Source organism: Oncorhynchus keta, chromosome 25 (genome assembly GCF_023373465.1).
Source record: "Oncorhynchus keta strain PuntledgeMale-10-30-2019 chromosome 25, Oket_V2, whole genome shotgun sequence".
In the NCBI taxonomy this organism is placed as follows: Eukaryota; Metazoa; Chordata; class Actinopteri; order Salmoniformes; family Salmonidae; genus Oncorhynchus; species Oncorhynchus keta.
In genome coordinates this window covers 14,063,530-14,088,470 of record NC_068445.1, presented here as the reverse complement: position 1 = coordinate 14,088,470, position 24,941 = coordinate 14,063,530, and the positions used below count along the sequence as shown (strand labels likewise).

The 24,941-nt window shown below is 45.3% G+C and overlaps 1 protein-coding gene across 5 annotated transcripts; it reads right to left on the bottom strand.

Moving 5' to 3' along the window:
• Nucleotides 1-13,152: 13,152 nt before the first annotated feature.
• Nucleotides 13,153-23,713, bottom strand: LOC118358263 (refilin-A-like). Of its 5 annotated transcripts, none has more exons than XM_035735868.1 (4): nt 23,372-23,713; nt 22,926-23,292; nt 15,998-16,107; nt 13,153-15,725 (listed from the first exon to the last, which is right to left on the bottom strand). In XM_035735868.1, the coding sequence occupies exons 2-4, from the start codon at nt 23,136-23,138 to the stop codon at nt 15,392-15,394; spliced, it is 657 nt and encodes a 218-aa protein (XP_035591761.1). In that variant the 5' UTR covers nt 23,139-23,292; nt 23,372-23,713; the 3' UTR covers nt 13,153-15,391. The 5 variants fall into 5 exon arrangements, with proteins under 5 accessions (XP_035591761.1, XP_035591759.1, XP_035591763.1 ...); XM_035735866.1 differs by having other exon boundaries at nt 23,417-23,713; XM_035735870.2 differs by lacking the exon at nt 23,372-23,713 and adding an exon at nt 16,196-16,325 and having other exon boundaries at nt 22,926-23,063.
• Between the last annotated feature and the right edge of the window lie 1,228 nt (nt 23,714-24,941).

Genomic DNA, 24,941 nt, shown 5'->3' with positions numbered 1-24,941 from the left:
GAAGTGATATCAAATGGGAGAAAGCTAGAAAGTTTTTTCAAATACATTGAAGTATTGGAATTCTAAAATGGATGTAAAAACAGACTTTGTTTGCTTGCTTTTTGAGGTGAAGAAAACATAACTTTGAGAAGCTCCACAGGTCATTATTAGTGGTGTGGCATTAACCCAATCAGAAATATTATCAGATCACCTAATGTCAGCGGTGGAAAAAGTATCCAGTTGTCGTACTTGAGCAAAAGTAAAGATACCTTAATAGAAAATTACTCTATTAAAAGTAAAAGTCACCAAGTCTAAAAGTATTTGGTTTCAAATATACTTAAATATCAAAAGTAAATGTAATTGTTAAAATATACTTTAAGTATCAAAACTAAAAGTAAAAGTATAAATAATTCCACATTCCTTATATAAAGCTAACCAGACAGCATCGTTTTCTTTTCTTTTTTATTAGCGAAAAAGCAAGGGGCACCGTCCAACATTTACAAGTGAAAATCAGGAGCAGTAGGGATGACCAGGAATGTTCTCTTGATAAGTGTGTGAATAAGGACATTTTCCTTTCGAGCTAATCATTTAAAATGTAATGAGTACTTTTGGGTGTCAGAAAAAATTTATGGAGTAAATAGCACATTATTTTCTTTCGGAATGTAGTGAAGTAAAAGTTGGCAATAATATAAATAGTAAAGTTAACTACAGATACCCCCAAAGACTACTTAAATAGTATTTTTGGTTATTTTTTTACTTAAATTTACATGCCTACATTTGAGCGCATGCCAGGTAGCCTATAGGCCTACTTCTATGCATAATCAGGCCATGTAGCCTATAGGCCTACTGCTATGCATAATCAGGCCATGTAGCCTATAGGCCTACTTCTATGCATGATCAGGCCATGTAGCCTATAGGCCTACTTCTATGCATGATCAGGCCAGGTAGCCTATAGGCCTACTTCTATGCATGATCAGGCCAGGTAGCCTATAGGCCTACTTCTATGCATAATCAGGCCAGGTAGCCTATAGGCCTACTTCTATGCATGATCAGGCCAGGTAGCCTATAGGCCTACTTCTATGCATAATCAGGCCATGTAGCCTATAGGCCTACTTCTATGCATAATCAGGCCATGTAGCCTATAGGCCTACTTCTATGCATGATCAGGCCATGTAGCCTATAGGCCTACTTCTATGCATAATCAGGCCAGGTAGCCTATAGGCCTACTTCTATGCATGATCAGGCCAGGTAGCCTATAGGCCTACTTCTATGCATAATCAGGCCATGTAGCCTATAGGCCTACTTCTATGCATAATCAGGCCAGGTAGCCTATAGGCCTACTTCTATGTATAATCAGGCCATGTAGCCTATAGGCCTACTTCTATGCATAATCAGGCCAGGTAGCCTATAGGCCTACTTCTATGTATAATCATGCCAGGTGGCCTATAGGCCTACTTCTATGCATAATCAGGCCAGGTAGCCTATAGGCCTACTTCTATGTATAATCAGGCCATGTAGCCTATAGGCCTACTTCTATGCATAATCAGGCCAGGTAGCCTATAGGCCTACTTCTATGTATAATCAGGCCAGGTAGCCTATAGGCCTACTTCTATGTATAATCATGCCAGGTGGCCTATAGGCCTACTTCTATGTATAATCAGGCCATGTAGCCTTTAGGCCTACTTCTATGCATAATCAGGCCAGGTAGCCTATAGGCCTACTTCTATGTATAATCAGGCCAGGTAGCCTATAGGCCTACTTCTATGTATAATCAGGCCAGGTAGCCTATAGGCCTACTTCTATGCATAATCAAGCCAGGTAGCCTATAGGCCTACTTCTATGTATAATCAGGCCAGGTAGCCTATAGGCCTACTTCTATGCATAATCAGGCCAGGTAGAGGTTGTGGGGGTGGTGTGGGGGCTGTGCTTTGGCAAAGTGGGTGGGGTTATATCCTTCCTGTTTGGCCCTGTCCGGGGGTGTCCTCGGATGGGGCCACAGTGTCTCCTGACCCCTCCTGTCTCAGCCTCCAGTATTTATGCTGCAGTAGTTTATGTGTCGGGGGGCTAGGGTCAGTTTGTTATATCTGGAGTACTTATCCTGTCCTATTCGGTGTCCTGTGTGAATCTAAGTTTGCGTTCTCTAATTCTCTCCTTCTCTCTTTCTTTCTCTCTCTCGGAGGACCTGAGCCCTAGGACCATGCCCCAGGACTACCTGACATGATGACTCCTTGCTGTCCCCAGTCCACCTGGCCGTGCTGCTGCTCCAGTTTCAACTGTTCTGCCTTATTATTATTCGACCATGCTGGTCATTTATGAACATTTGAACATCTTGGCCATGTTCTGTTATAATCTCCACCCGGCACAGCCAGAAGAGGACTGGCCACCCCACATAGCCTGGTTCCTCTCTAGGTTTCTTCCTAGGTTTTGGCCTCTCTTGGGAGTTTTTCCTAGCCACCGTGCTTCTACACCTGCATTGCTTGCTGTTTGGGGTTTTAGGCTGGGTTTCTGTACAGCACTTTGAGATATCAGCTGATGTACGAAGGGCTATATATATACATTTGATTTGATTTGATTTGAGGTAGCATATAGGCCTACTTCTATGTATAATCAGGCCAGGTAGCCTATAGGCCTACTTCTATGCATAATCAGGCCAGGTAGCCTATAGGCCTACTTCTATGCATAATCAGGCCAGGTAGCCTATAGGCCTACTTCTATGTGTGCACGTCCTTACTCAACATTGACAGGAGCGCTCCAAACAAAAGACAATGACTACATTGACAGTACTCGAAAATGGAATTCAGTCAAATGTATTTCTCACAAGTGTAGCATAGGTTGTGCACTCTGCGAATAATGTGTCCACTCAGACAATGAGAACAGGAACACTGGAATAATAATATTTAATGCATTAAAATTAAATTATCATTAACCAAAGTAAAAAACATTGTATATTAGAAATTGTAGGAATTAACAGTAAATGTACTACTGGTGATATATGTAATGGGGAATTGATATACACTAACAATCAAACGCAAACAATTCACACATCGAAGTTATAAAATAATGAATGTGCACAAATTGGTGGGAGAGAGCATTCTGCAGGGAGAAGTGCATTGTGCATCTTGGTGCATGGTCAATCTGACGTCTGCATTGACCATGCAGCACTTCATATGGCCTCAGCAGAAGTCAGGGCATTCATACTTCTTGCGCTTCCAGCTGTTGTCCTTGACAAATAAAGTGGAATTGAGTATTTTCTGGTGGATTCAAATGAAATTGCAACCATTGCTTGTTTTAAAACAATCCGGTTCAAGTTCAACATTCAGAGACTTGTCCTGTAGCCACACCTGTGTTGTCTTGGCTGTGTACTTAGGGTCGTTCTCCTGTTGGAAGTTAAACCTTCGCCCCAGTCTGAGGTCCTGAGCGCTCTGGAGCAGGTTTTCATCAAGGATCTCTCTATGCTTTGCTCTGTTCATCTTTCCCTCGATCCTGACTAGTCTCCCAGTCCCTGCCGCTGAAAAACCTCCCCACAGTATGATGCTGCTTCACCGCAGGGATGGTGCCAGGTTTCCTCCAAACATGACGCTTGGCATTCTGGCCAAAGAGTTCAATGTTGGTTTCATCAGACAAGAGAATCTTGTTTCTCATGATCTGAGAGTCCTTTAGGTGCCTTTTGGAAAACTCCAAGCGGGCTGTCATGTGCCTTTTACTGAGGAGTGGCTTCTGTCTGGCCACTCTACCATAAAGGCTTGATTGGTGGAGTGCTGCAAAGATGGTTGTCTTTCTGGGAGGTTCTCCCATCTCCACAGAGGAACTCTGGAGCTCTGTCAGAGTGACTATTGGGTCCTTGGCCACCACCCTGACCAAAGCACTTCTCCCCTGATTGCTCAGTTTGGCCGGGTCGGGTCAGCACTAGTAAGAGTGTTGGTGGTTCCAAACATCTTCCATTTAAGAATGATGGAGGCCACTGTGTTCTTGGAGACCTTCAATGCTGCAGACATTTTTTGGTACCCTTCCCCAGATCTGTGCCTCGATCCAATCCTGTCGCAGAGCTCTACGGACAATTCTTTCAACCTCACATTTGGTTTTTGCTCTGACATACATTGTCAACTGTGAGACCTTATATAGGCAGTTGTGTGCTTTTCAAAATCATGTCCAATCAATTGAATTTACCACAGGTGGATTCCACTCAAGTTGTAGAAATACCTCAAGGATGATCAATGGAGACAGGATGCACCAGAGCTCAATTTCAAGTTTCATAGCAAAGGGTCTGGATACCTATGTAAATTAGGCATTTCTGTTTTATTTGTATACATTTGCAATAATTTCTTCAAACCTATTTTAACTTTGTCATTATGGGTTATTGCGTATAGATTGATGAGTGGGGAAAAAACATTGAATCGATTTTAGAATAAGGCGTAACATAACAAAATGTGGAAAAAGGGAAGGGGGCTGAATACTTTCCGAATGCACTGTATGGTTTTTTAAATTTATTTTTTATTTCACCTTTATATAACCAGGTAGGCAAGTTGAGAACAAGTTCTCATTTACAATTGCGACCTGGCCAAGATAAAGCAAAGCAGTTCGACACATACAACGACACAGAGTTACACATGGAGTAAAACAAACATACAGTCAATAATACAGTAGAAACAAGTCTATATACGATATGAGCAAATGAGGTGAGATAAGGGAGGTAAAGGCAAAAAAAGGCCATGGTGGCAAAGTAAATACAATATAGCAAGTAAAACACTGGAATGGTAGATTTGCAATGGAAGAATGTGCAAAGTAGAAATAAAAATAATGGGGTGCAAAGGAGCAAAATACATTAATAAATTAAATACAGTAGGGAAAGAGGTAGTTGTTTGGGCTAAATTATAGGTGGGCTATGTACAGGTGCAGTAATCTGTGAGCTGCTCTGACAGTTGGTGCTTAAAGCTAGTGAGGGAGATAAGTTTTTCCAGTTTCAGAGATGTTTGTAGTTCGTTCCAGTCATTGGCAGCAGAGAACTGGAAGGAGAGGCGGCCAAAGAAAGAATTGGTTTTGGGGGTGACTAGAGAGATATACCTGCTGGAGCGTGTGCTACAGGTGGGAGATGCTATGGTGACCAGCGAGCTGAGATAAGGGGGGACTTTACCTAGCAGGGTCTTGTAGATGACATGGAGCCAGTGGGTTTGGCGACGAGTATGAAGCGAGGGCCAGCCGACGAGAGCGTACAGGTCGCAATGGTGGGTAGTATATGGGGCTTTGGTGACAAAACGGATTGCACTGTGATAGACTGCATCCAATTTGTTGAGTAGGGTATTGGAGGCTATTTTGTAAATGACATCGCCAAAGTCGAGGATTGGTAGGATGGTCAGTTTTACAAGGGTATGTTTGGCAGCATGAGTGAAGGATGCTTTTGTAATGCTCCGGGTGTCGTGGGTGTGGAGTCAAAATGCAGGAGACAGAGTTCAATGCTGTGCGTCTTTTACTAGCACCAACGCACCACAGGGTGCTCACAAAAGTAACGTTCCCAAACACAGGGGAAAAAATACAATGGAAAAATACACGACTACGCACTAAACACGTACCTCTACAACAGAGCCGAAGGTTACAATGAAAATAATCCCGCACAACAACCAGGCGGGCCGGCTGTCTAATAAAGACAAACTAATTAAACATGAACAGGTGCTACCACTAAACATACAAGGAGGGAGAGGAAAAACAATCAGGGGCAGCTAATAGGCCGGTGATGACGACCGCCGAGCGCCACCCGCCCGGGAAGGGGAAACACCCTCGGTCGGACTCGTGACAGTACCCCCCTCCTGACGCGCGGTTCCCGCAGCGCGCCGACACCGGCCTCGAGGTCGCCCCGGAGGACGAGGTGCAGGGCGATCCGGATGGAGGCGATGGAAATCCCTCAACATGGATGGATCCAAGATGTCCCCCACCGGTACCCAGCACCTCTCCTCCGGACCGTACCCCTCCCAGTCCAAGAGGTACTGCAGGCCCCTCACCCGGCGTCTTGAGTCCAGAATGGCCCGGATCGTGTACGCCGGGGTCCCCTCGATGTCCAGAGGGGGGGGAGGGACCTCCGGTACCTCACTGTCCTGCAGGGGACCAGCTACCACCGGCCTGAGGAGAGACACATGAAACGAGGGGTTAATACGATAATAGGAAGGGAGTTGTAATCGATAACACACCTCGTTTATTCTCCTCAGGACTTTAAAGGGCCTTACAAACTGCGGACCCAGCTTCCGGCAGGGCAAGCGGAGAGGTAGGTTTCGGGTCGAGAGCCAGACCCTGTCCCCCGGTACAAACACGGGGGCCTCACTGCGGTGGCGGTCAGCACTCCTCTTCTGCCATCCACTCGCTTGTCGTAGAGATTCCTGGACGGCCCTCCAGGTCTCCTTGGAGCGCTGTACCCATTCCTCCACCGCAGGAGCCTCGGTCTGGCTCAGATGCCATGGTGCCAGGACCGGCTGGTATCCCAACACACACTGAAAAGGGGACACGTTAGTAGAGGAGTGGCGTAGTGAGTTCTGAGCCATTTCAGCCCAGGGAATGTATCGTGCCCACTCCCCTGGCCGATCCTGGCAATACGACCGCAGAAACCTACCCACCTCCTGGTTCATTCTCTCCACCTGCCCATTACTCTCGGGGTGATAACCGGAGGTCAGGCTGACAGAGACCCCCAAGCGTTCCATGAACGCTCTCCATACCCGAGACGTGAATTGGGGGCCCTGATCAGAAACGATGTCCTCCGGCACCCCGTAGTGCCGAAAGACATAATGCCTCCGCAGTCTGCAGGGCTGTAGGGATACCGGGCAACGGGAGGAGACGGCAGGACTTAGAAAACTGATCCACAATCACTAGAACCGCTGTGTTCCCCTGAGACGGCGGAAGATCGGTCAGGAAATCTATGGACAGATGTGACCATGGCCGCTGTGGAACGGGGAGGGGTTGTAGCTTCCCTCTAGGAAGGTGCCTAGGAGCCTTACTCTGAGCGCACACTGAGCAAGAGGAGACATAACCCTTAACGTCCTTAACCAACGTAGGCCACCAATACCTCCCCTGAAGGCTCCCCACTGTCCTCGTTACCCCAGGGTGACCCGAGGAGGGTAGGACGTGAGCCCACCGAATCAGCTTGTCCCGAACATCAAGCGGCACGTACCTTCGCCCCGCTGGACACTGAGGAGGCGCGGGTTCAGCCCGTAACGCCCGCTCGATGTCCGAGTCCACCTCCCATACCACTGGGGCTACCAGCTTTGAGGCGGGAAGGATGGGAGTAGGTTCGGTGGACCCATCCTCGGTGTCGTAAAGGCGGGACAGTGCGTCAGCCTTCACGTTCTGGGAGCCCGGTCTATAAGACAAAGTAAACTGGAACCGGGTGAAGAATATGGCCCACCTCGCCTGACGTGGGTTAAGTCTCCTAGCTGCCCGAATATACTCCAGATTCTGGTGGTCGGTCCAGATGAGAAAAGGGTGCTTAGCCCCCTCAAGCCCGTGTCTCCACACCTTCAGAGCTCTAACCACCGCTAGCAACTCCCGGTCCCCCACATCATAGTTACGCTCCGCTGGGCTGAGCTTCCTTGAGAAGAAAGCGCAGGGGCAGAGTTTTGGTGGCGTACCCGAGCGCTGTGATAGCACGGCACCCACCCCAGCCTCGGACGCGTCCACCTCCACTATGAATGCTAGAGAGGGGTCCGGATGCGCCAACACGGGCGCATCAGTGAACAGCGCTTTCAACTTGTTGAATGCTCTGTCCGCCTGTGCTGACCACTGCAATCGCACCGGGCCCCCCTTCAGCAGTGAGGTAATGGGAGCCGCTATCTGGCCAAAACCCCGGATAAACCTCCGGTAGTAGTTGGCAAAACCCAAAACCGCTGCACCTCCTTTACCGTGGTTGGAGTCGGCCAATTACGCACGGCCCTAATGCGGTCACCCTCCATTACCACCCCGAGGTGGAAATGCGATATCCCAGAAAAGAGACGGCTCGTTTAGAGAACACGCATTTCTCAGCCTTGACGTATAGGTCATGCTCCAGCAGTCTACCAAGCACTTTGCGCACCAGAGACACATGCGCGGTGTGAGTGGCCGAGTAGATCAGAATGTCATCGATATAAACAACCACTCCCTGCCCGCACAGGTCCCTGAGAATCTCGTCTACAAAGGATTGGAAAACGGCTGGAGCATTCTTTAACCCATACGGCATGACGAGGTACTCATAGTGGCCGGATGTAGTACTAAATGCGGTTTTCCACTCGTCTCCCTTCCGAATACGCACCAGACTATACGCGCTCCTGAGATCCAGTTTTGTGAAGAACTGCGCTCCGTGGAACGATTCCACCGCCGTAGCGATGAGAGGTAGAGGGTAACTATACCCCACTGTGATGGCGTTTAGACCTCTATAATTGATACACGGACGCAAACCTCCCTCCTTTTTCCTCACAAAAAAGAAACTCGAGGAGACGGGTGAAATGGAGGGCCGAATGTACCCCTGTCCCAGCGACTCCGTGACATATGTCTCCATTGCCAACGTCTCCTCCTGGGACAGTGGGTACACGTGACTCTTGGGAAGCGTAGCGTCTACCTGGAGATCTATCGTACAATCCCTTCCCGGTCGATAAGGTGGTAATTTAGTCGCTTTCACTTTACTGAAAGCGATTGCCAAATCGGCATACTCGGGGGGAATGCACACCGTGGAACCCTGGTCTGGACTCTCCACCGACGTGGCACCGATGGAAACTCCCAAACACCTTCCAGAACACTCCTCTGATCACCCCTGGAGAACCCCCTGTCTCCACGAAATTTTAGGATTGTGCCGGGCCAGCCAGGGAGTCCCCAGCACCACTGGAAACGCAGGCGAATCAATAATAAAAAAAATGATACGCTCCCTATGATTCCCCTGCGTCACCATGTCCAGTGGGACCGTGGTCTCCCTGACCATCCCTGACCCTAATGGCCGGCTATCTAGGGAGTGCACGGGGAAAGGAGAATCTATCGGCACCAGCGGAACCCCTAACTTAAGGGCGAGTCCGCGATCCATAAAGTTCCCAGCTGCGCCTGAATCGACTAGCGCCCTATGCTGGGAAGAGGGAAAAAATGAAGGAAAGAGATTAAGACAAACATATGGCCAACAAGGGGTTCTGGGTGAGTCTGATGCTGACTCACCTGGGGTGACCGAGAAGCGTTCCGCCTGCCATCTCTACTCCCAGACGGACCCCCCCAGCACCGATCAGACGTGTGCCCTCTCCGACCACAGTTGGTGCAGGGAAGGCCACCTCCTCCGATACCCCTCGGCGTAGCCCCTCCCAACTCCATGGGAATGGGAGCGGAGGGGCTGGGTGGTGGAACGCACAGAACCCTCTCTGAACGCCCGCGGGCAGCCAGCAGATTATCCAGTCGAATGGACATGTCGATCAGCTGATCCAGTGACAGAGTGGTGTCCCGACACGCTAACTCCCGGCGGACGTCCTCTCGGAGACTACACCTGTAGTGGTCCATAAGGGCCCTGTCGTTCCACCCAGATCCGGCTGCCAAGGTCCGGAACTCCAGCGCGTAATCCTGGGCGCTCCTCTTCTCCTGCCTGAGATGAAATAGTCGTTCTCCCACCGCTCGGCCGTCTAGAGGGTGATCAAACACGGCACGGAAACGGCAGGAAAACTCTGTGTAGTGCTCCCGCGCTGAGTCTGGGCCATTCCAGACTGCGTTCGCCCACTCCAGAGCACGACCCGTGAGGCAGGAGATGAGGACACTCACCCTCTCTGCTCCTGAGGGAGTGGGTCTGATGGTGGCCAGGTATAGCTCCAGCTGAAGCAGAAACCCCTGGCAACCCGCCGCCGCTCCATCATAAGCCCTCGGTAGCGTCAGACGGAGGGTGCTGGAGTCGGGAGATGGGGAGTCCGGAACCGTGGGTGCCGAAGGTGGAGAGAGGAGACCACTCTTCTCCCATCTTTCCATTCTCTCCATCACTTGATCCATCGCGGATCCGATCCGATGGAGGACGGTGGTGTGGTGGAGAACCCGTTCCTCCATCGATGGGAGAGGGTTGGCTGCTGCTCCTGCTGACTCCATCAATCTGATAGGTGCGGGATTCTGTAATGCTCCGGGTGTCGTGGGTGTGGAGTCAAAATGCAGGAGACAGAGTTCAATGCTGTGCGTCTTTTACTAGCACCAACGCACCACAGGGTGCTCACAAAAGTAACGTTCCCAAACACAGGGGAAAAAATACAATGGAAAAATACACGACTAGGCACTAAACACGTACCTCTACAACAGAGCCGAAGGTTACAATGAAAATAATCCCGCACAACAACCAGGCGGGCCAGCTGTCTAATAAAGACAAACTAATTAAACATGAACAGGTGCTACCACTAAACATACAAGGAGGGAGAGGAAAAACAATCAGTGGCAGCTAATAGGCCGGTGATGACGACCGCCGAGCGCCACCCGCCCGGGAAGGGGAAACACCCTCGGTCGGACTCGTGACAGCTTTGTTGTGAAATAGGAAGCCAATTCTAGATTTAACTTTGGATTGGAGATGTTTGATATGGGTCTGGAAGGAGAAGTTCAAATTGTTTGGGTACAGACCTGGATAGTAGGACAGAACTCTGCAGGCTATCTTTGCAGTAGATTGCAACACCACCCCCTTTGGCAGTTCTATCTTGTCTGAAAATGTTGTAGTTTGGAATTAGATTTTCAGAATTTTTGGTGGTCTTCCTAAGCCAGGATTCAGACACAGCTAGAACATCCGGATTGGCAGAGTGTGCTAAAGCAGTGAATAAAACAAACTTAGGGAGGAGGCTTCTAATGTTAACATGCATGAAACCAAGGCTATTACGGTTACAGAAGTCGTCAAAAGAGAGCGCCTGGGGAATAGGAGTGGAGCTAGGCACTGCAGGGCCTGGATTCACCTCTACATCGCCATAGGAACAGAGGAGGAGTAGAATAAGGGTGTGGTTAAAAGCAATAAGAATTGGTCATCTAGAACATCTGGAACAGAGAGTAAAAGGAGGTTTCTGGGGGCGATAAAATAGCATCAAGGTATAATTTACAGACAAAGGTATGGTAGGATGTGAATACAGTGGAGGTAAACCTAGGTATTGAGTGAGGAAGAGAGATATATTGTCTCTAGAAACATCATTGAAACCAGGAGATGTCATTGCATGTGTGGGTGGTGGAACTAATAGGTTGGATAAGGTATAGTGAGCAGGACTAGAGGCTCTACAGTGAAATAAGCCAATAAACACTAACCAGAACAGCAATGGACAAGGCATATTGACATTAAGGAGAGGCATGCTTAGTCGAGTGATCAAAAGGGTCCAGTGAGTGGAGAGGTTGGTTGGGGGTCACGGCGATTTAGACAGCTAGCCAGGCCATCGGTAGCAAGCTAGCATAGGATGGAGGTCTGTTATTATTATATTGTTATAGCCACCCACCTCTTGCATTCCGTCAGTAAATTAGTGGGGTTCCGTGTGGTAGAGGGGATCCAGGTATAAATGTCCAGAGTTAGCGGTGGAATTCCAGGGACATGGAGAGAAAAATTGGTCCGGTATGTTCCATTCCGAGCCGCGCCGTACAAAACTGGCGATAGATTTTCGAGCTAAAGGATAGCTGATGACCACACACCGTGGTTAGCTGAATACTAACGATTTGCCAGTAAAGAAGCTGACTAGCTTCTGAACTAGCTTCTGATTAGCTTCTGAACTAGCTTCTGGCTAGCTCCTGGCTAGCTTCTGGCTAGTTTCTGGTTAGCTTCTTGGAGTTTCTGGCTAGCTTCTTGGAGGATTACAGATTTGAGGTAAATAATACTTTTTTATAAATATAAATTGGTGAGGCGGATTGCAGGAGAGTGTTTTGAAGATGAGTTTATGGAACATTTTTTAATTTATGTAAAAAAAGTTGTAAATATATATATATACGGGACGGGACACGACAAGACGAGGACAAAAGACGTCTGAACTGCTATGCCATCTTGGAAGATTTTTGGTTAAAGTACTTAGCTTCTTCTTTCAAAAATATTGTTTGGTGAATCATGGATGACGCCGAGTTAATAAATCCCCAGGGGGTAAGAGTGAACTCTAGTAACCTCCTGAAGGTGACTAACATGAATTTGTTCCTCCTTATAGGGACAAAAGGTCGACCATCATGGACTTCAACCCATGTTATTACTGGAATAATAGTACAGTAAATTCTTATATGGAGCACTTTTGGATCATACCAGAGCCATATATTTATTTCTAAATAGGTGATACCATCTACTCTAATGTTGCCATGTTTATCCCTCTCTTCTTCTCTGCTGGGACGACCTACAATTTCACCACTGACTAGCTAGAGGAACAATTGAGAGTAGAGCCTTTAGTTGTAAAGTCTTGGTTGGACCCAAGCCCCAGTCACAGCTCCTGTGTGACATCTTAATCCTGTCTGGTGCTATTAGCTTCAGAGTGAGGGAGGAGGTGCTGGTAGATTTGTGTTACTGAGGAGACCATGGGGCTCCGAGGTACACACCCAACCCCTCCAATGTGCCCTATGCAATAGGAGAGAGGAGATCTGCTGTTATTTTAGTATCACTTGGATATTTAGGATATTAATAGGATGGATTAATGGGACGGAATAATGCTTGAGTTACTCGTTTACGGTTTTTAAAAAAAAGGAAAAATCACCAGGAATTCAGCTAAAAATGTGTTTAATTTAGGAAAGCTGTTCAAGTATTCCCATGAATAAAAAACTAGACTTGATTGTGTCTCAATATAATCAAGGTATGAAATTATTATTATCATATACAATCTCTTTGTTAATTATGTTCCAACCCCCGCCATCCACTCACAAAAATTGGCACACAGTTGAATCTAGTTGCCCAACCCTGCCTTAAAGCATGAGGCAGGGCAGAACCTTCAACAGTTAAGAAGTTGCGCCACATTTAATGTGACTTTTTCCCTGGCGCGTTATGTCTGTGGAACTTTCTTTTTCCTGTACTGCTGCTGGAGAGATGATATTGCTTTCCATTGTGGTTGAGATCTTAATAATAGAGCTGTATGCATTGTTTGTTACGGGCCCTCTCTTTAACTTCGGACATGCCGTGGGAATTCTGTTGTGAATTGAAGTTAGGTTGTCTACATTGCAGAGTTCCAGGATTTTAGGCTCTTTCAATATACTGAAAAGGAAATGCTGAAAATACACGTGACCATAGTGCAGTTTGGGTTTTGATATTTGGTCTTTTATTCAATTAAAAGATTTTTATTCAATTAAATTATTTTTTATTTTCTCAAAACAAAAAAAGATGATTGACACAGGAAATATACAAAAATATAAAGAGAATTATGAAGTGCCTCGATGCCACATATACAACAGGAAAGTATTTTACAAGAACAAAATCAACCGTTAGGAAACACTAACATCAATAATTAAAGTATCTTACACAAAACAACCAAATGCTTTGAAACCCTTAGACTTCCATCACCTCAAACGTATAACTTCTCACATACCTCCTGCCACATCACAGAAATCCACAGCAATCTTTCCACTGAACGGCCTTTTTCTGTACCAGCCACTGTAATACCTATGGTTCAAACCATCAGTATTATAAAGTTGCTGTTGCACTTGTAACATTTACAGTAGACCTCATTACTCAGAACAGCTTGACCCTTAAGAAAGCCTCCAAAACAGAGCCTCTTAACTTTCTCTCACTTTCTTCTGTCCATATTCTTTAGTGTATAAAACACACCTTTGTCAATTTTCAAAACCTACATTTTTTTTCATTACAAAAATAGCTCAGGATGTAAATTAAAAGTAGAAAATGCAAATTTTCTATGAAATAAAGTAGAGAGAGAAAAAAAAATGGAGGTAAGAGATCTGAATTCATAATACAAGGTTGAATATTTACCAGGTTCCATAATCCATATATATAAAATAGACTAAAAAACTGTTGTGAGCGAGATCAGGCAATTCTTAATACAAATAAGAATTTATATTATTTTCCTACAACACCTGACAGCTGTGAATAAATCTAAGCCACCCATTTCACTATCCTGTATATAACAACAGTGTGCTGGAGAGAGTAACATGTTTGGATTTTTATGGTCGTGTTTACCAGTCTGCCAAACAACCTGGATATCAGGGGCTAGAGCCATGTCTTAAAATAGAAATGTTCCTCAGGTTTTCCCAGCTCTGCTCTCCCTCCTTCTCTCTGGCTCCAACTTTGGCATTTCCAACTGGCAGGTTGACTTGTAGTTATGGCAGCGACAACAAGCATCTCCTTCTCCAGAGGCAATCTATAACAGAAACCTTGACTCTCTGCCTGCTGTTGAAGGTGCCTCAGACTCCATTTCTGATTTGTTGTAGAAAATGGCATGGATAATGTGATATTTTCATTTGAAGCTAGAATCCTTAGTTGCGACATCCATTTTTAGACCTTTTAATTAATGATATATACACCCATTGATTCTTGAAGAATATAACTTAGAAATGCCTCTTGAACTTAGTTCAACTGTCATACCCCATCAGAACCCTAAATACAAGCTTGTTTTACTCCAATGTAAACGTAAACACTGTAAAGCCTCAACACATGGTGTAAACTAGTCAGTCTTTGCATCCATGCTCGGTCTATGAATTTGTGGTTACATTTCTCCAGGCCCATCCCTCAGCTTTTTACCAAAACACAGTGACCACTTTGTTATTGTTTCACTTAAGGATTCTAGCTTTAAAATGCCCCAGTGTCTATCAGACTAAAAAGGCACATTCTAGAGTTTGAGGTCACTAATGAAGATGTGGTTTGGTGTCTGTCAAAGCAAGATGAGTTTGTCGTCACTGGGCATCTTTTGAGAGACGACAATGATGTACTCGTGACACCCGGTTGTAGATCTAATGCAAGAGTCGTGTTTGAGAGTCTGATGAGGATGTGTCAAACACATTACTTCCAACTAGGGTGAATCTGTCTTTGTAACAAAATCTTTGGTCCAATCTTTTCACCCCCCCCCCCCTCCTTTTCAGAATACCCACAATTTACACAATGTTAAAATAAGTGCAATCAAGCTATTAGACTGCTTTGCACGCATCTGTGTGGATTCACATGTCAGCTTTTGAGCATGAATATGTCAATTTCTATAATTAATCTTTACAGTCAAATAAGGTGTGTAACGTGGTACCGTCAACCCCCAGAGTCATGCTCAACTATCAGAGATGTTCCTGGAGAGAAGAGGCAGCAGACTGGCAGCGCTCTGCCTCACAAGACAAATTAACATGAAGGACAACTCATTAAAGGCCTTTGTGATTCGATGTACTCCCCCCTACAATATTCCTTATACAGTATGCAATACTACCACCCTCTGTGTGTCAGTCTATCAGTCTTCCTGTGTGTCCACCTGTCTGTCAGCCTCTGTGTGTATCCAATCCACAACAGTAGGAATGGCCAGGCAGGTCAGGTCTGAGATCAGGTTTAGAGGTCCTCAGCATAGATGATGCAGGGGCTGCTGTCCTCCCTGGACTTCAGCTGGACGGTGGAGACAAACCACCGTTGGGAACCCGTAGCGTTGTAGTTGAGTGTGGTGCGGTAAGTGTTCTTGGCATGTTTGGGGTACACAATGGTGGTGCTTTGGTAGTGCAGGGGCCTCTGACGGGGCTCTAGGTACACCTGGGACTTGTAGCGCCGCCAGGTGCAGTTCTGCACGGCCACCACCATCTCGCTGTAGGAAGTCACCGTGGGAACGGGAGCGCAGTACACCTGGTCCCGGTAGTGCCTGTCTGAGTCGTACTTCACTTCAGAGTTACACCTGGAGAGTATAACCAAAAACATGGGATTAAGTGTTGAAGAACCAAAGTACTTTGACGAGTAATACATTCGATAGGAAATAGTATAGAAGCTGATCACTAGATGGCGCTGTTAAGAGGTGACTACTGAGTAGGGTAGAGAAAAGCTGCCTTCAAAATCCTGCTGCATCAACCTGTACATTAAAAAGGCAATTACAAAAGTCCATTAAAACTACAGTAGATGCTTGTTTAATACCAAGTAATTATTTGTGTGGTTTGGTGAAGGGTCACTCACTTGATCTCTGTTTCAGGTTTGGGGTTGACCTCGATGCTCTCACCAAAGAACACAGGGTACATGCGTGTCCTCGGGTCCGTCCCCGTTGAGTTCAGGAGAAGGTACGGCAGCTAGGGGAAGATTTAGGTATGAGGTTAGGTAGGCCATTTTTATAAATCCATCACATTACCCTCTGTTTATGTGTAAAAATGAACCTACTGGTGGTGAGGGAAGTGTCTTTGACATGTTGAAGAGGGAAGTAAGTTGGCAGAATCCATTCTTCAGGCAAGAGTGGGTGTCAGACTGTCCTGGGAGATCCCACTACTGATACACTACTAGTGCTCTCTACCTAATATAGAAAACAGTTTATTTAGCTGGCAAAGATACAGGCTCTCAATACACCGAGAATAGGACCTCCCACATGAGGAGTTCTGTGCCATCTCCCCCAGCATTCACACAACACAGCGACAATAGCTGAGCAAAGCCTGGCTAGAAAGAGTAGGTGGTGTCTACACAACAAGTAGCAAAAAGAATAGTACACCACTTCCCTTTCTCATTCAGATAATTACATAGAGGGACAAGGCGATATGAAGTGTTGCAGTCGCTGTAAATCTTTTTTTCCCCCCACTGAGCCCCCACAGCAGCCTAGTGGTATGCTTCAGAAGGGACGAACAAAGCCAGTCAGCCAGCCGGCCTGTCTGCATGTGTAACTGAGTGGGTTAGCTGAGAGCGTCACACCGCCTCTGTGTCTCCTGGACCTGGGCACGGTCACTGCTCAAGCAATCAGAACCGCTCTGCTCCCCTTCACTAAATCACCCCACAGAGAGCCTCCAGTCTAGCCAACATGGTGGTCCAAGACAGGAGAGGCTACTGTCTGTCTGCACTATACAACAACCTCTGTCCCAGAGGACACATACATGAAGTTCATTTTAGAGTCAATTGAAATCAAATTGATGGAGTCTTGTAGTCAGTGTTGTCAACCTTAGGGCACTGTATGCATCTCAGAGTTTCTCACATACAGTACAGCAGAACACAGTGTGACAACCTGGTTAGACTATGTAATCAGAGGGTCAAATACCTCTGCTCCAGGATTGGATCACTTGTTACACCTATCTGAGAGACCCTGCAAGAAGGCCACTGCATAGGGACTCTGCTGTCCTGTCCCACCATCTGCCTAGAGACCAAAGTCAGAAGCACAAAGCCATACACTGTAGCTACCGCTTCTGGAATCAGTTAGCAAATTCTAAATCCTTTGCCAACTATGTTCAGTGCTGCTGTCTGAGCCAAGAGGCAAGCATGACGTCCAGTCAACATGCCATTCAGACAATACATGTTTCGTTGAGAGTTTAAGATGTCAAACTGATGCTTTTAAGTGTAATTATGGTACCTTTCCAAAACAAAACTTCCTGAATTCTCTCTCTCGTTACAAAAGTTTAGATAGAGACATTAACGTAACAACTTTGCTCTCCAACCTCACCTCTCCCTAACAGCTCGGAACAAGCCAAAGGCACAGCAGAGATGCCGCCCAAGTGAGCTGTGTGCTGCACAGTGATGTCTTACCCAACCCCCCCCCCCCCTTGGGCTGTGCCGTGGTGGAGATCTTTATGGGCTATACTCAGCCTTGTCTCAGGTTGGTAAGTTGGTGGTTGAAGATATCCCTCTAGTGGTGTGGGGGCCACAGTGTCTCCTGTCCCCTCCTGTCTCAGCCTCCAGTATTTATGCCGCAGTAGTTTGTGTCAGGGGGCTAGGGTCAGTTTGTTATATCTGGAGTACTTCTCCTGTCCTATTCGGTGTCCTGTGTGAATCTAAGTGTGCGTTCTCTAATTCTCTCCTTTCTTTCTCTCTCTCGGAGGACCTGAGCCCTAGGACCATGCCCCAGGACTACCTGACATGATGACTCCTTGCTGTCCCCAGTCCACCTGGCCATGCTGCTGTTCCAGTTTCAACTGTTCTGCCTTACTATTATTCGACCATGCTGGTCATTTATGAACATTTGAACATCTTGGCCATGTTCTGTTATAATCTCCACCCGGCACAGCCAGAAGAGGACTGGCCACCCCACATAGCCTGGTTCCTCTCTAGGTTTCTTCCTAGGTTTTGGCCTTTCTAGGGAGTTTTTCCTAGCCACCGTGCTTCTACACCTGCATTGCTTGCCGTTTGGGGTTTCAGGCTGGGTTTCTGTACAGCACTTTGAGATATCAGCTGATGTACGAAGGGCTATAGAAATACATTTGATTTGATTTGATTTACTGTACCCCCACTTAACCTGTGCTGTAACCAATAACCATGCTGTTAATCCCTGTAAATTGATTAATTCCCACTGTGTGCTGCTGGCACAGCGTGGCATCATCTCATTAAAAGAGTGTGATTGGCTTGTCTATTGTTCTCTGGCTGGAGCAGCATCCTGGCTGTTTATCCAGGGGAATGCATTTTGTTGGCCGCTTTTGAAAGTATAAACATACTTGTGAATGTAGGTGGGCTCCAGGCTAGGGGCCCCTCCATCTACTGTACCCAGGCAGAAACAGCACACATACGGAACTCATTCCCCGGAAGCACAACTCTACCCACCCAGTCAATGTGGTGTGCAGCCAAGCACAGGCTACATACAGTACAATAGACACTCAATGTGCAACTCTCAACCAATCGAGGTAGATCACGAGAACCTGGAGTCAGGAAAAACTCTGCCCATCATCATCACACAGTAAACTGCTGACTGAGTAGAGAGAGTAGAGGTCGTCAAGTTCCAGCATCACTATGAATATCAACTCTAAAGCTGGAGCTGGAACGTAATGACACACGACACGAGTCTCCTTTCTGTCCTACACTCTAATCCAGTGATAGCCCTGACTTAGCTCCTTGACTGGGCTGGAACTAATCTACACCCCCCCCCAAAAAAAACATGTTAGCTCAAGTACCAAAGTGGTTATACAGAGACAGGGAGATGGAAAGTAATCATATTGAGCTATAACCATCTAATAACCAGAATGTAATGTCGGGGTTTTACTGTGAAATAGAGTAATGTCTTCACAAGGGGATCCAGTTGTCAGCGCTGAGCTACAGTAGTCAATCACTCTGTTGAAAACCTGCTAAATGTCAAGTTCAGTGTCTTCAGTGTCTAGTAGTGACCACAAAATAACTACATTTCAATGCAGTTTATGCATCCATAGTATATATTTAGCAACAAACACAGTGTGTGTGTGTTAGGGTTGTCACGATACCAGTATTGTGATACTCAGACGTATCGTGACAAGGAAACAAAGCATAAAGTGGACTAAATTTGAAAACAAGCAGCCTGACATTGTCACCCAGAATCACATGTTTATTGTCCAAGCTATAGCACACAACAGTTTAGATACAGCAGCTACAACGAGTTTAGTCTGCCTTGTGTTTTCCTTTTTGCCATGGAAAATCATGTATAGCAGTATCGCGATACTGGTATCGTGACAACCCTAGTGTGTGTGTGTGTATTCATCTGTGTTTAAATTCAAATACAGAGGTAATGAAACGCTTATGCAACAGCCTGCAACTGCTCTTGCAAGTATGTGTGTCTCAAAAACAGAACTTTGGGATTGTTCTTAGGTCACATACAAAAACCACCACAAAGAGTAGAACTGCGGAAAAACTCTTTATGCAAGTGCATGAATGTCTGCCAATGCCAAGCATGCACGTACTGTATATAAGCTCAAACTCACATAAAAATGCTTTGAAAGCTTTTACTAATGGAATGGGTTGATTTTTTTTCCACACACACACACAATCCCATGAAAGGTATTGGAACCAAAAGCAGATTCAGCCCCTATCAAAGCTGCTTTTATGAGGAGAAACCACAAAGCAGGGGAGCTCCACCAATCCCCACATCCAGGGGATTAGAACCATATCTCCTTTCAGGCCTCAACAAACCAGTGTCACGCAACTCCAGTCTACTGTATTGTACTGCATGTGGTGTAGGCTGCTGGCTAAAAGCACATTAAAATGCCATCTAGACCTGTATGAACATGTTCCTTTGACAGTTAAATTAGGAGTTAATAGAATCGACCTTTGTTCCTCAATGGGATTACTACTTTTCACTCAAATCATGGCAAAAGATTGATTAAAAAAAAGTTATTCTTCTTAACCAAAATTACACATAATTGCATTTCTTGATCAAATACACTGAACAAAAATATAAAAACACAACATGTAAAGTGTTTCATGTTTCATGAGCTGAAATAAAATATCCCAGAAATGTTCCATATGCACAAAAAGATTCTCAAATTGTGTGCACAAATTGGTTTACATCCCTGTTTGTGAGTATTTCTCCTTTACCAAGATAATCCATCCACCTGAATCCATCCACCAAACAGGTGTGGCATATCAAGAAGCTGATTAAAAAGCATGATCATTACACAGGTGCACTGGGAACAATAAAAGGCCTCTCTAAAAAGTGCAGTTTTGTCACAGATGTCTGAAGTATTAAGGGAGTGTGCAATTGACATGCTGAGTGCAGGAATGTCCACCAGAACTGTTGCCAGAGAATTGAATGTTCATTTCTCTACCATAAGCCGCCTCCAACATTGTTTTTAGATAGTTTAACAGTACGTCCAACTGGCCTCACAACAGCAGACCACGTGTAACCATGCTAACAAAGGACGAACACATCCTACTTCTTCACCTGTGGGATCGTCTGAGACCAGCCACCCAGACAGCTGATGAAACTGTGGCTTTGCACAACCAAAGAATTTCTGCACAAATGATCAGAAACGGTCTCAGGGAAGCTCATCTGCGTGCTCGTCTTCCTCACCAGGGTCTTGACCTGACTGCAGTTCAGCAACATAACCGACTTCAATGGGCAAATACTTACCTTTGATGGCCACTGGCATGCTGGAGAGGTGTGCTCTTCATGGATGAATCCTGGTTTCAACTGTACCGGGCAGATCGTGTGTATGGCATTGTGTGCACGAGCGGTTTGCTCATGTCATCGTCGTGAACAGAGTGCCCCATGGTGGCGGTGGGGTTATGGTATGGGCTGTCATTAGCAACAGACAATGAACACAATTGCATTTTATCAATGGCAAATTGAATGCAGAGAGAGATACCGTGATGAGATCCTGAGGCCCACTGTCTTACCAATCATCTGCCGCCATCACCTCATGTTTCAGCATGATAATGCACGGCCCCATGTTGTAAGGATCTCTACACACTCACCAGACATGTCACCCATTGAGCATGTTTGGGATGCTCTGGATCTGTGTACAACAGCCTGTTCCAGTTCCCACCAATATCCAGCAACTTAGCACAGCCATGAAGAGGAGTGGGACAACATTCCACAGGCCACGATCAACAGCCTAATAAAGTCTATATGAAGGAGATGTGTCACGCTGCATGAGGAAAATTGTGGTCACACCAGATACTGACTGGTTTTCTGATTGACGCTCCTACTTTTTTTTTGAAGTTATGTGACCAACAGATTCATATCTGTCTTCCCAGTCATGTGAAATCCATAGATTAGGGCCTAATGCATTTACTTCAATTGACTGATGTCCTATTAACTGTAACTCAGTCAATCTTTGAAATTGTTGCATGTTGCATTTACATTTTTGTTCAGTATCATAACAAATAACTTGTGTGCCCTTTCCCAAGTGTGAGGCACTAGACACACGAGAGCTATTTATTGGGGATTTCATGCCAAAGCATATGCCTATATGGGCTGTCAAGTTTCCAAGCTGGCATTGGCTGCTGTGAGAAAGTACAGCCAGGTTAAAAGGTATTTATACTGTTTGAGTAGAAGCAGTGTGGTCGACTAGAGGTGATTGACCTGAGAGTTGTCAGTAATGGTGACCACAACAGACACAAGGAGCTAATCACAACCATACTGTTTTGTCCCCTCTCCCATTGCTACCACCACACATACTCACACATTGACCTAGAGTTTTTTAAATGTTCTTTACATTCTGATCTTTTATTATTTCTTACTGTTGTTGCATTGTCGAGAAGGAACCTGCAAGTAAGCATTTTGTTGGACGGTGTATCCCATGTGTATCCCGTACATACAACTGGAAACTTCTGTTTGTTTCTATTGGTTACGTCAACCGTGGGTTGCCATTGACTTGCAAAGTATTCCATCATGAATGGGACAGACAGAGGGATGGTTGACATCCTGTGTGACTCTTGTAACATTCCTCCTCGACTCTATATGGTTAAATATTCGCTCAAGAGACAAGAACATATCAATACAATTGAGATTTCTGAGATGTTATATTTTTCTTGGAAAGTACAGGTTGATGCTTATCCCTTTTATGAAACATTAACAGGATGTTTTGAACACTGCTTCTCTTTTCTTCAGTGGAAAGTTAATTATTACAGATGACAAAATCCCTGCAAACAATGGCATCTGTTTTTACAGATTAAACACATTACTACAGAGAAACTTAGCTCATTTCTGGTTATTTTTCACCCAGTCCTTAAAAAATATATATATAAAAAAAATGTACAACACATTTGTTTCCTACATGTGTGATCTGAGGGAATGCCTATCAATATCAATTATCTTTAACAACTTGTTTAGAATTGTTTTAGATTCAGGAATCCAATGAATATTCCAGTGAAGCCATGTCAATCCATTTAAACTATTTGATTTCTAAAGATTATGCTTCACCAGAAAAGGTCTAGGCCTGTGTGTTGCACCAGTGAAATCCCTGCAGTAAAAGGACTACTATATGTTTATGAGTAGGTAGGCAATATGCTAGTTCATGTTTCTGTCCAAAACAAAACATTAATAGACATACGTACACGACGGTTACAGCAACTGACACATGGTTTAACAAGTCATCAGAGGCTAGATAGGTGTATTTCTCTCTTGTCTTGATCATACACATTCAGGGAGTTTATCTGCTTTTTGGTGAATTGTGCACAATGCGCAGAGCCAACAGCACTTGTAAGCTATCAAAACAAATGATCGACTGTTGCTTACCAGTTTGCCTTTGCTCTCCTTTTTATAGTATCCATGGTTCTCGACTGGCGTTGAACAACTCCCGGAGCGCGACTCGAGCAGACCTGGAGACAGCGAATAGAAGGGCGGACTTGGACTCGGAGGGAGTCCCGAATCCGGACTGTCAAGCAGTCCCTCCCGATTCTTTCCTTTCAGACTATCATCCATAGCTTGTAAATGTAGGTGTCCCACCATTTCTGGGAGAGCTCAAAACAAAAACCAGGCGAAGGCACTCAATGCGATATTGGGTCAACCAATTTTCTAGAAAGGCTGCAACCGAAAATGCGCACAAATCCCTTCATTCGGAGACGGGAAATCCCTGGTAAAAGTATTCGTTTAAAGCAGATTTCTGAAAAAGAACAAATTGCAAAAGAATTTCTGAATATTGCCATTCCATTATAAAACCATAACTTTAATTTGCCACGTACTTATCTTGTCTTTTTGTGCCAGTATTAGGCCTATCATTCACAGACCTTTGATTTGTTATCCTCAGGTAACGGATTTCTCCACCAGGCCGTGGGTAAACAGTATTTTCGTCAAAACAAATACTCTCAAATAAGTTTGACAAGCGATAAACTAAAATTTAAACTCCAAAAACTCCGTCACAACTAATCAGCAATTCTATAGTGTCGCTCTATAGTCCGTAATCGACCCAAAGAGAAATGAAATTCTTTCTTTTTTAATCGCTCACTGTAACGCCGCAGTCTATCTGGTAGTAATCTGTCCGTTTAGAGCTCTGCGCTGAACTGAATAGCCGGATCTCGGAGAGGTCCCTCTTAATGAGCCTGACAGCATTTTTGCACCTGGAGCAAATCCAGCCCTGATGATCTGGATCAGTTCCAGACACCGCCGACAGGGAGAGCACGTACGTCCTTACGTACGCTCCTCCTAGGCTGGTTGGGGTTGTCTGATTGATACCGACTACACTATTATAGCATACTGTACTTTAATACTGTCATAACCTAGTAACTCAGGGAAAGTGGGATTATTGTGAGGGTAGCTATACAATAAAGAAAGCATAGCGTGAATAGCATATGAGCTACAATAAGCAGTGCAATTTACTACACAAATTATTGATCAACTGTGTTAATTTCATGCCTTTAAAATGTATAATGCACTATCACTCTAAACTATTGTGACCATATCATGTATGTATACATTGAGTTGTTTGTTTGGCTGTTGTTGTTATATTCTACCTTTCTGTGCATTGTCTCTGTTCTCTATTACCGTGGAACAAATATCCAGAATGCCATTCAACTCTGACAAGTCCCCTAGAGCCAGATTAAATGAGGTGAATGTGTATCATTCAATGGAAATACCTGTCCACTCTTCTCACAGGATAGAAGCAGCACGATGAGACTGGACTCTGTAACCCTGTAGACTGGTGAAGGAGGAGATGAAGATACAACATGAAGGTATTCAGTGGAGTAATTACTGTATTTGCAGGTTGACATGACCAAAATCAATGTCCCAACAGTTGGAAAAATGCATTTTCATTTGGCATCTTATGCCAGCACCTGATAGTTTGCATGACCTATTTTCCCTTCAAATTGTGTGTGTGCATGCGTGTGTGTGCATTTGTGTGTGCATACTGTATAAATATCTTGCCCAGTATATTTCAGGACTGGGTGGGGACAGGGTGGGAACGCTGTATGTCTCCCAGTAACTATATGAGTATGGAGCTACCGAGGAGCTGAGAGCTCTAACCGTCAGGATAGTCTTCACAGTCCAGCAGGATAAAGAAATGAACCCTTGTTGAAGGTTTCCCCCAGCATAAATGTCTGTGCCCCCATAGGCATACAGTTACTCTTACCAACATCAACCCTGCCAAAATGTAAATCAGACCATAAATACACAATTCAGAGCATCAGTGGAGTGAGTGTGTGTCTAGGGAAGTTGATTGTGTTGATGGTTCAGCAGCTCTCCATGGTGATTACAGCAGATTGCCAGGAAATCATGCATGATGTGTTTTGGGGTCCTTATAAAACTATGATAAGT

Excerpts from the sequence above, each read along its gene's own strand:
- LOC118358263 (XM_035735865.1), bottom strand. The coding sequence starts at position 23,138 with ATGGTGGGACACCTACATTTACAAGCTATGGATGATAGTCTGAAAGGA. Across the intron at positions 16,108-22,925 it reads AGGAGAGCAAAGGCAAACTG|CTGCCGTACCTTCTCCTGAA; the intron begins GTAAGCAACAGT and ends ATCTTCCCCTAG. Across the intron at positions 15,726-15,997 it reads AAACCTGAAACAGAGATCAA|GTGTAACTCTGAAGTGAAGT; the intron begins GTGAGTGACCCT and ends TATACTCTCCAG.